This window comes from Ostrinia furnacalis, unplaced genomic scaffold, assembly GCF_004193835.3.
Source record: "Ostrinia furnacalis isolate ACB-3 unplaced genomic scaffold, ASM419383v2 OfSCF2450, whole genome shotgun sequence".
Taxonomy (NCBI): domain Eukaryota; kingdom Metazoa; phylum Arthropoda; class Insecta; order Lepidoptera; family Crambidae; genus Ostrinia; species Ostrinia furnacalis.
The window spans coordinates 341,027-352,403 of NW_021132689.1; the positions used below are offsets into that span (position 1 = coordinate 341,027).

The window sequence follows — 11,377 nt, forward strand, 5'->3', positions numbered from 1 at the left end:
CTATTAGATAAATACTTACGTTAGTTTTAATTAAAAAAAAATAAACAATCTTAAAATAATTACAGCTTTCTAACCAGATACATAGGTTTTTTTTAGATTTAGATTACATGTGTAGCCTATTGATCCTATCAACCAACATACTTCTTATTGCTCGTCCTCTTCCTAAGTCGTCTCCAGCCTCACTCTCTTGGAAAACATGTCCAGAGATTATGTTTGGTTCAGTTAAAAGGTGTTCCTCTGGTTCGGGCACATTAAAATCTTTGGCTAAGTTGTGCAACACACTGCATGCCATTATTATTTTTGCACACTTTTTTGGTGTGTAGTGTAGTGTGCGGTCCTTACACAAACATCGCCAACGATTTTTTAACCGCCCAAAGGTGTTTTCAATCGTGACCCTGGCTTTTCCATGTACTTGGGTGTATTTTGCTTCAGGGCTTCCTTCAACAGCATCAGGTATAGGAGTCATTAGCCAGGGTCGCTGAGGATACCCAGAATCACCTGTAATTAACATACAACTATGATTGAAGGAAAGAATAAAATTATTTTCACTTCGTAATATTTACCTAATAACCAAACTTGTTCATTATGCCGATGTAGTTCTTGCATATAATTATTTGCCATGCTGTTATCCCAAATAAACGCATCGTGGGTAGCTCCCCCATATTTTGCGTTAATATTTAATATTCGGCAATCACTGTCGCATATCTGAAATAAAGTTTAGTATGTTGTAAATAATTATTATTATATGAGACTCATCATTTATATCCACTACTTTACAGGCATGTTTGTGTTACTGACCATTTGTACATTTAATGAATGGAAGTGCTTTCTACAATAAAATAAATGTTCAATATCTTTTTTGGGTTTAAAAACATGGAAATGACATCCATCAATACACCCTATGACCCCAGGAAAGCCGAACTTTGAGTAGAATCTGTAAAAAATATTAGTTGAGTACTTATACAATATTTTGTCTTTCTATTTTAGAGGTAAATTGGAATATTAATGTTATGTATGTTTATGAAGATGATGTAAATGCTATAATTTAATAAACAAACATCTTACTGATTTTTTACCGCATCTCTTTGCTCTCTTGTTGTCGGAAATTTAATATAAAAATTCAATATTGGCGGACTAACAAGTGCATCGGTCACTTCTCGTACGTACTTGCTGACTGTAGTTTGACCTAAATGTTTTGCCATTCCAACTAGTCTTTGGTACGATCCAGTGGCGTAAAACGACAATGCACAAAGAATCTGTGTAAACGAAATTAGAAATAGTAAATTCATCAGTAACTCATTAATCTATATTTTTAGAATGTTTGCTTATCTCACCTTAAGTTCCAAGCTAATTCGTTTGGTTGACTTCAAAGAAGTATGTCGACGTAATTTATCGCATAAGAATATAAAAGCTTCTTTACTAAGACGAAACCTATTCTTAAATTCGGTTTCGTTTAGATCTAATAAATTAATTTTTTTTCTCTCCTTACATCTACGACTTATTTCTCTGTAACAGGGCATTAAAATAAAAATGAAATCATTTATCTGAAAAATAAGCTTTTTTTATTAGAAAAACTTATCACGTACTTACCTAGTTTCTCTTTGTTCATTGTTACCGCCCTCAATCTCAAGTAATCTTGTTGCAAGATAATAATACAATGCACTACGTTCAACTCTACGCGCTCCTTGCATTTTACGTAAATTTATTAATACATAAAACGTATTAAAACCCACTGAAATTTATTTATGAAACACGTTTTACTTCCGACGCAAGTTTTAACACTGAAAAATTTACCGTGACAAAACATTCGTAAGCTTACGTTAGCCAGCTATCGCCACTTACTATTCTATACGTCAAAAAAAGGTTCGTGATCGCAAAGTTAGTATAAACATCATACGATACATTTACCGTACGATTACGTTACTATACAATAGGCATTTGTGCTGCCAAATTTAGTTTGTTTTACGTCCGATAGAGGCGCTCTCAGATTCTCATACAAATTATTTACGTTAACGATACTATTACCTTTACGCAAGTTATTCGTGCTGAAATCAGCATCACAGGGAAAAAGCACTTAGACTGTTCAAAATAATAGTGATTTCGGCAAGTAGTGAAAATGTTGCTACTAATGTAATCTATAGTTTAAAAGGCAGTACTGTGTACTTGCCATGAACTTACGTAAAGCCAAGTGTGCTCGCTAGCGACTGCGTGAAAAAATCTACTTTCAAGAAATAAAATCTTCATTCATTTTTTGACGTAGTATACTCGCTAGCGAGCACACCTAACGTAAACTCATGGTAAACACTGTATACTTTACTAAAATAAATATTTCTTAATTTTAATGTGCCGTTAGTTGTAAGGCTTTGTACCTAAGTACCTAGGCAGTACCTTGGGTGTGGTTACATTACTATGTAAACTTGATGAAAATTAGCGCTGTTGTTTCATTATGAATACTAGCATTATTATGCAGTTCTACAAATAGCCTGTGTTATTAAAATTAAGCCTGTTGTACGTGTCAACCGTGCAAAATACTTGAATTTGCTAAATTAGTTTATGTCCATAACTTATACAGCAATTGAACACAAACAATCTAATCTTGAATACATGTATTGTGCTTATCATAATTTACAGAGAAACTAGGCTTTGGCCGCTGCTTTGCTTGTATCGATGTAGTTTCATTGCTTTTGGAATTATTTGAGTTCTATCAGCTCATGCAATGTATTTGAGAATTTTCTAGATCGTCTCGGAAAAAAGTGTCTAAGGACACACGACGCGTAAAGAAGACATGACTGATTAAAATTTATTATAGAATACCACCTAGAAAAAAAAAACATCTAGTGGAGATAGTATACAGATGAATAAGAGCTTTTAAAGTAAACATGGGAAAATCTTGCTTTGAATAAAATATGCACGAGGGCACATAAAGATGTGGCATTTTATGTTTTATTTTATTTTATTTATTGTGTCAATGTGCTTTTTTTTACAACAAGAATGATGATGGATGTGACTTCGATGATGCATTTTAATTTAATGTTATGTCAGAATCGCAGCTTAGCAACATTCTAACATACAAACACATTGTTACAATGGGTGTCATACTTGCTATCGAACGTTGAAGTATCTATTGTCTAGATATCGACAACTATGCATCAACGGGTCGCTACATCTACGGTACTCCATATTAAAAGTCATGAAATCAATCGGTTGTTTAATCAGTGTCATGACATCAAAAGTCGCGGTGGGTAAATAACGAACTTCTCAGGGTGGGTAAGTAATATTTTCCTACCAAATTTTGTACTAAAAGGTAAAGTATTAAGAAAAAACAATTTTTTAATCATACAACTTTTAATTGAATTATTAAATGCCAATTTATTATTAACAGTTCTCGATAATTTATCGATTGAAAAATATTCGGTATTTGAATCGAAAGGTATATTCAATTTTATCAATATCAAAATATTCAATTTTAATGATAAAATAATTATTATTTACTACCACCCATTTAACTTGCATTCTTATTTAAAATTATTCATGGAAAACATTGGTTTTAGGCTTTACTTGCTAACATTATCAAGTAATGAGTGCCATTACTGTGGCAGTACTAAATGTATGGAAGCTAGTAACATTGAATTTTCGGATATTATCCAGTCTGTAACCTATTACTAATATCGTTTGAAAGAGCTCGTGAAGCACTTTCAGGATCAGTAATCAGTTTTTCGGTATCTTGTGTAGTTTAAAAATAATCGAGTTAGATCACTTATCGTTTCCACCCTGTATAGGTACTTAATATTTGAAATGTATTACTAATTATTGCTATAAGAATTTTGACCGAATAAAACTTTCAATTCTATTAGAACTTTAGACATTTCTCTCACTTTAAGCGGCGGCATTGGATTTTTAATCGGATTTTGAAACTGTTACAGATATTTAAAGATGATCCCAATTGCTGTCAACGGAACGGGGCAACAACGACTAGGCTCTGCGGAGACATTTGAGTAGGTACATACGCGTGCGTGTGTGTGACGAAGTCCTTGCGAGCAAATCCGTGGGTTGCGGGCGTACGTTAAAAAACCCATGCCAAAGCGGGAATACAAATAGATACAGCAACATTCATTGTAACGTACCTACTAATTATTATGGAGTACTGTAGATGTAGCGACCCGTTGATGCATAGTTGTCGATATCTAGACAATAAATACATCGACGTTCGATAACAAAACATTCATTGTAACGTACTAATTAATATAGAGTACCGTAGATGTAGCGACCCGTTGATGCATAGTTGTCAATATCTAGACAATAGATACTTCGACGTTCGATAGCAAGTATGACACCCTGTTACGGGTGTTACAATAGATTACGAATGCCTCCAAGATCCGTGAGAACATCGTATAATGCAGTTGCAACATGCCATCGCCCACACTTCATTGCCTGAACTATGAATATGACAGCTGAATGATTAGAATGCGATTTGTGTTTGCCATTGTATCGACGTTAGGTCATAAGTCATGCATAATTTAATCAAATGTAACTTTTTTGCCACTTCGTTACACATGGAGAAAAGCTTACATTGAAAATTCCAATTAATTTATATTTTTCAGGACACTTGCACACACCAATATGCAAATAGAGCCACCACTTTGGAACAACATACTAATCAACTGGGCCTGAAAAATTATTTGAAAAAAAATATCCTGAATTCAGGTTTCTTAAATAGGTTGCAGATGTAATCTATGTTAGAGGGAGCTATCTCAGTAGATACCTATTATTGACTCAAGTCTCGAACATCTTGAGATTTTTCTTGGAACTGTAGTGTAAATTACATTATTTATAGTAGTCGAAATGAAAGCTCAAAATTTTATTAACTATCAGCTTAAAATAAAATCGGTAACTCCTCCCCGATTTTAGTTCATACCTTCACACGCTTATCTCAGCATCTTTCCCCTACAATACCCAATAGAACCCTACAATAGTCAGTCCATACATTGACTTGTCGATCAGTCAAGCATCAAGATAGCTGGTCAGCCATCACCTGTAAGGCATTGTGAGGACCCATCTGATAGCCTAGTCTAAAACATGTTGTGAGGTCTGCGCCTTTTAATGTGATTGTAGAGACGCAAATGAGTTGTCCTAGTTGGAAATAGAACCTTTGGCTAAAGCTATTTGTTATTTCTCATTACATATGGACAAATATACCTACTTTACTAAAGATAAAAAAGATAGGAAGAAATTATCCATGTTTTCTATTGAATTGGAAGACATGACAAACAATAATATTAGTGTGCGTTTGCTTTTTTAAGTGCTTATCAATTTTTTCCAAGTGTTTAAATAGTGGGTTCCTACTTAGGTTTCTATTTCTTATTTTCAACGTTACATTTTTCATACTTAGGCTCAGTTGCACCATCCAAAAAACACCGGTTATTGTTAAAGTTACGGTCAAAGTAAGTTGGTACAACTCAGCCTGAGTTAATTTTTGAGAACGTTTCGCCTTCGATAGAAAGAGAAAATAAGTCCTGATACACGAATTCGATAAACTAACTAATGAGTGTTGAAAAAAGTTCCAAAGACAATCGTGATATAATAATGTCACAACGAAATCCTATCGAATATCTATGAGTCTTGATTAAAAACAGACACATTGATAAAGTTCCAAAGACAAGAATCACGATAGTCAATGCAAGACTATAATAGGCTTTACACAACTATAGTTCTAGCGTTTAAATCAGTCTGTGCTCGAGGTATGGGAGCGACACGGGACCTGACCTGACCTGACCTGAAGCATAATCTGAAGTCTCACTGACGTTTGCAATGGAGGGAAGTCGAACCTTAATTTCGAACTCGTATGTTCTCTTGTGTGTGTTAGTGAAGACATACGGCTCCGAAACGTGGCCTCTCACCATAGGCCTCATAAAGAAGCTCAAAGTTGAACAGCGTGCTATGGAAAGGGCAATGTTTGGTGTTTCTTTGCGAGATCAAATTAGAAATGAGGAGATCCATAAACGAACTAAAGTCACTGACATAGCCCGACGGATTAGCAAGCTGAAGTGGCGATGAGCAGGGCACATAGTGCGCAGAACTGACAGCCGATGCAGCAACAGGTTTTGGAGTGTAGGCCACGTACCGGAAAACGCAGCGTGGGACCTAATAAAGGTAGCAGGAAGGCGCTGGATGCAGGCCGCTACCAACCGTGCGATGTGGAAGTCATTGGGGGAGGCCTATGTTCAGCAGTGGACGTCCTATGGCTGAAATGATGATGATGATGATGATGTTCTTCTGATTAATTTCGATGCGGGTCCAATTACAGTTTAACTTTCCCCCGGGACAAACTTGACCTTCATTGGTCGGGTTTTTATGGCAGTCAAGCTGTAGATCCTGGCTACACAGGAGTTGCAGCGGTGGGAACGACAGGTGGGGATGTTCCCGTGACGTTTGACGACTCAAAAACGCTCCCATTCCTCAGGCACTGACTGAGTTAAGCACTAAGCCTATAGTGTGTGCAAGTGTCTAGTTTGTAGAACTACACTCAACATCAAATAAACCGCACCTTCTGCGACGCGAACTTTAACGTTTTTCTTCTGACACAATCATGGTGCACCAACAATATTGGTGTTATTTGAAAGCCCAATAAATATCCTTAAAGAAAAACACATTTAATTTCTTAATAAATGATTAACATATACCATAAATGTGACTTGAAAAAATATCTCACTTTGGGCCCACCTATGGGATCAATTAGACCAATTTTTATGGTTATAAAACCAAATAATGATCTCACGTGTCCTCTTTAACAGATGGATAGCGATTAATCCCAACAGTTTTATAGCCATAAAAGTTGGCTCTAGCGTAACTACCTATTTTTTGAAAAAGTGACTCTGGATCCTTCTAAAGACACATTTTTGGGTTAAAAACCTTTCCTTTAATGAAATGAAGGTTAGAAGAACTAGGCTTTTAAATGGTGCCAATATTGGTGGGAAGTGGGGATGCATACGTTTGAAAATGCTTGTCGGTGCGATTTATTTGATGTCGAGTGTATTACACGTGACCATACTTCACGAATGCATTAACTTTTACTGTGTCTCGGTTACAAAAGATCGCGGACAACCTATAATTATTTAAAGCACTATAATTAAATTTATTTTACTATTAGTTACATTGTAACAAATGGTATTCGCACCGTTTGATGTTCTGACGCGTGATCTATCATTCAAGTGATGTATAGGTAATAGGTACTTTTATATGAATAGATTCAATGAGTGATTTTGTTTGTTTTTAGAGGTTTATTTATTTTTAAGTTTCTCTACTCTAAAAGCAATATAGTACTAAGATATTTTTATCTAAAAAACATTCGCAACTCAGTGATTAGGGTAAGCCTTGCTGTTGTATTTTTTTTTTAAATTATAATTTTAAAAGATTGTTTATCTTGACCAGTTCTCTAACCAGCGTAGGGAAGGTAGCGTTCATAAACAAGAGAGGTTCTTTAATTCTTTCTGCAATCGCGATGAAATGACCTGATGATTTTTTTTTTAATTTATTAAATTGTTTGGTCTTATCAATTGCAAAGACGCGGGATAGAGTTAGTTCATGACTCGTGATTTCTCAATGGAGACAGTGATCAATCATTGAAACTGTAAAAAAGACAGTGGCGAATCAATTAATATTAAAATATACTTAGCTCTCTAGTCCTCTTAGACCAGGGCTTTTCAAAGTGGGGTACGCGAACCTCTCAGAGGTTCCCAAAGTGGGGGGCGCCCCCCCCAGGGGAGGCGCAAAGAACTTTAAAGGGGGTCGCGGGCCATCTGTGTAGTTAAGTCTTATAAAATCTGCGACCGCTGAGAGAATGCGTTCCAGACAGCTCGATACGACAATAAATAATCAAATAATCTGGACTGGCGTATGGGGGGCGCGGATTTTTTGTATGGTCGAAAGGGGGCGCGTCTCAAATAAGTTTGGGAACCCATGCTCTAGGGGTTCGCCATTCGACGGCAGGGGGTTCGCGACAAGATTTACGTAATGGTGGCAGAATTAAAATTGTCCAAAGTTACCTACTCCTGAAATCCACTAGCGACTAGAAACTAGCACACCGTCAGCAACAGCATCAATATTAAAAATACATTTCTTTGGCACTCTATTTAAAAATCCTTTATTGAAATTAAAACCTCATTTGTCTTCAATAGTCAATTTTATTATTTGATTTTTTGGGGGAAAGGAGATTTTAATTAGCTAGTTAAGGGGTTCGCTGTCACTTGAAAACCCTAACAGGGGTTCGTGGAGTCGAAAGTTTGAGAATCCTTGTCTTAGACCATTCTGATTGAATATGACACGGCATAACAGCACGATCTAATGATTAATCGAATCGAAATTGGCGCTAAGTCCTTCTTAGTGCAGTAATTTGTCTTTTGTGTGATATTTAAATCATCTTTGGTACCCCACTGATGAGAAAAGTTAATCTGTTTTTTGTGAACCAATTAAAAATACATAGAAGGTAAAATATTAAGTAGGTACAGTCAGCGTCAAATAGTTCGTGACATCCAAAGTGGCCAAATAAAGTTGACAACACAACCTTATTGCGAACTTTTTGGTTACTTTGGGTGCCACTAACTATTTGTCACTGACTGTACTCCAAATTCAAAGGTCAAAAAATATTTATGTAGAGTAGTTTTAGACTGAGTTGCACCAGCTTCCTTTAACTTTGACAAACTTCAAAAAACTGTCAAACTCCATACAAAAACCTATGGTTATCGTTTTAATTTCGGTTAAAGTTTGGTGGTGCAACTGACTGCCTTAGTGTAGGTTTCTATTGGTGAGAAAGAACGATAAAGTAACTAGGTATAAGATTCGAAATCGTTTCGCTACATACGGAAATACATATTCGCATTACACAAAGTAAAGCGAAATCAGACATTATCATGTTACTTTGTCAAGAGGCTTATTTTGAACCGATTCGTATGCGAATTGTAATTTAAGATTCGAATTCGCTTACGAATTGGTTTAGAATTCATATTAGTAAAATAATTAGGTCTAAAACACGTTTCCAGAATCGGACCCAATCAGACAACGAATAAAATAAGATAAACAATCTGAGAAATAGAACTTATGTTAACAAAAAGATAAAATCCAATCCCATAAGCATCATTTGGCATAATTAACATAACAATAAAACGTCGCTTTCCAAATTTCACCAATAAATTAAGCATGCGTGTCGAAACGGCGTAGGCTCTCGGACGGTTAGATAGAGATTTATTTAAAGCGTTTATATAAAGATTTATTAAGGTCATAGAGATTAGATTGATGGTTGAGACAGTGCCTGTAAGCTGCTAAAACGATGTAGGTAAGAAGCAACCAGCAGTTAGAGAGCTTTTGAAGGCACAAGACTGGGTTTTAGACTCTATCTTTCAATGTCCCACGATGTATTCTCAATGCTTATTGACAGGGCATTCGTTGCAATGACTGACAAAGCATTCGCAAGAAGTGCCAAAATGGTGGTTTATGGATTTAGAGATGTTTACTTTTGAGTAGATGGGAAATGACCTATTCAAGATGATACTCAATCAGACAGATCTCAAACTTAAGGCTGAAATCTAAATAGAAATTTTTTGTCTGTGATATCATAACATTCTAAAAATATATTCTACTGCTGCATTTTAATTTCTTTGTAAGTAGGTATAACAGAAATGAAGTTCCTATCGTATATGGATTGATGTTTAGGTATAGTTATAGAAAATCAAAATCCCTATCAACGTATAAGCAGTGAGTTAATGGCATAGACAGATGACTGCACATCAAGCTGAATGCAATATACCATCTTATGTACTTGAATTATGAGCGATTTTGCATCAAAAATATACAGCCTGACATGCTGTCGACTATACCTAAGTGGACTGAGTGATTTTACTGCGCCTGCGCCACTAAAGATAAGCCAGTAATGCCAAAGTGACATTTCGTCTTTTAGTAATTTAGATAGTTCCATCTAGTACAGGGACGGTTTGATTGGTTTTACATTTGCGTTATAGTGCACAAGGGTGCAGTAGACCCGTGGTTTTACCAGGGCCACGAGGATAATAAATCCCAACTAATCCCAACTAATATTATAAATGCGAAAGTAACTCTGTCTGTCTGTCTGTCTGTCTGTCTGTTACGCTTTTCCGCTTAAACCTCGCAACCGATTTTGATGAAATTTGGCATAGAGATAGTTTGAGTCCCGGGAAAGAACATAGGATAGTTTTTATCCCGGTTTTTGAAACAGGGACGCGCGCGATAAAGTTTTTCTGTGACAGACAAAATTCCACGCGGGCGAAGCCGCGGGCGGAAAGCTAGTATTCTATAAAAACAACCGAAGGAGCGTATTGGGGGTTCCCTCGAAGCCTCCCTCGCGAGCGAGCCTCTAGCCTGAGCTAACATAACGCCGATGCCATTTATTGGCCCCAACGATGGTCCACGTGTGGCTCTAGAAAATAGTATGATCACCAAAGTTGGAACAAACTACTTTTAGATCTGCCCTTAGGACGAGAGGCAGTGGGCGGGCATATAGCTAGTAGAACTGATGGCTGATGGGGCAGAAAAGTACTCAAGTGGCGACCATGGGTCGGAAGACGTAGTGTGAGGTCTCCTACTAGGGGAACCGACGACCTGGTGAAGGTAGCGGGAAGAACCTGGATGAGGGCAGCGCAGGTCCGGCCGTTGTAGAAACTTTGAGGGAAGCCTTTGTCCAGCAGTGGAAATAATTTGGCTGAAACGACGAACTTTTTTTTATAAATTTTTCTCAGCGGCTTTGAACCCAATAAACATGGTAGTAAAACGCAGCGTGGGACGACCATCTACAAGCTGGACCTTGCAAGAAGGCGCTGGATGCAGGCCGCTACCAACCGGGCAATATGGAAATCATTAGGGAGGCCTATATTCAGCAGTGGACGTCCTATGGCTGAAATATGATGATGAAGCATGGTTACTGAACATATTCGCACTACTAACTGACTAAATCGTGTTGTTTATTGAGTGATGGTTACCACTCTAATTGGTGCCCTTTGAATGCAAACAGTTCTGCGATTTGAATAAGAAAGGCAAATGTCAATGGATAGCTGACATTTTGTTTACATTTACCCGCTAAAGTTAGCATATCCGTGGCTAAATTAAAACAATGACATGTTTAGGTCAAACTAGTTACAGGAATAGTTGTGGGCCAGACAAAAGGTGAGCTTTAATATTTTTATTTCCTACATCAGTTTAACCAAAACTGCTTTTTTAAAGTCACTTCTCCATAATTCGTGAAATTAAAACGATAACATGTTTTAGGTCAAATTAGTTACAGGAAAATTCTAGGCAAAAACAAAAGGTTTAAACTGAATAGTTTTTTAAAGACATTTTTGTATTATTTAGCTGA

The 11,377-nt window shown here is 36.6% G+C and overlaps 1 protein-coding gene across 1 annotated transcript; it reads right to left on the bottom strand.

The window, feature by feature from the left end:
- Positions 1–14: 14 nt before the first annotated feature.
- LOC114355639 (putative nuclease HARBI1) lies at positions 15–2,040 on the bottom strand. The gene is made up of 6 exons (XM_028308579.1): positions 1,591–2,040; positions 1,335–1,506; positions 1,066–1,256; positions 799–934; positions 564–705; positions 15–498 (listed from the first exon to the last, which is right to left on the bottom strand). Exons 1-6 carry the CDS (start codon positions 1,689–1,691, stop codon positions 104–106), a joined length of 1,137 nt encoding a protein of 378 aa, XP_028164380.1. The 5' UTR covers positions 1,692–2,040; the 3' UTR covers positions 15–103.
- Between the last annotated feature and the right edge of the window lie 9,337 nt (positions 2,041–11,377).

Bases quoted from the DNA above. Each gene is read 5' to 3' on its own strand.
- LOC114355639 (XM_028308579.1), bottom strand. From the start codon at position 1,691: ATGCAAGGAGCGCGTAGAGTTGAACGTAGTGCATTGTATTATTATCTT. The intron at 935-1,065 runs GTAAGATGTTTG...TATTTTTTACAG, and splicing joins AGAGATGCGGTAAAAAATCA to ATTCTACTCAAAGTTCGGCT. The intron at 499-563 runs GTAAATATTACG...TGTTAATTACAG, and splicing joins TGAACAAGTTTGGTTATTAG to GTGATTCTGGGTATCCTCAG.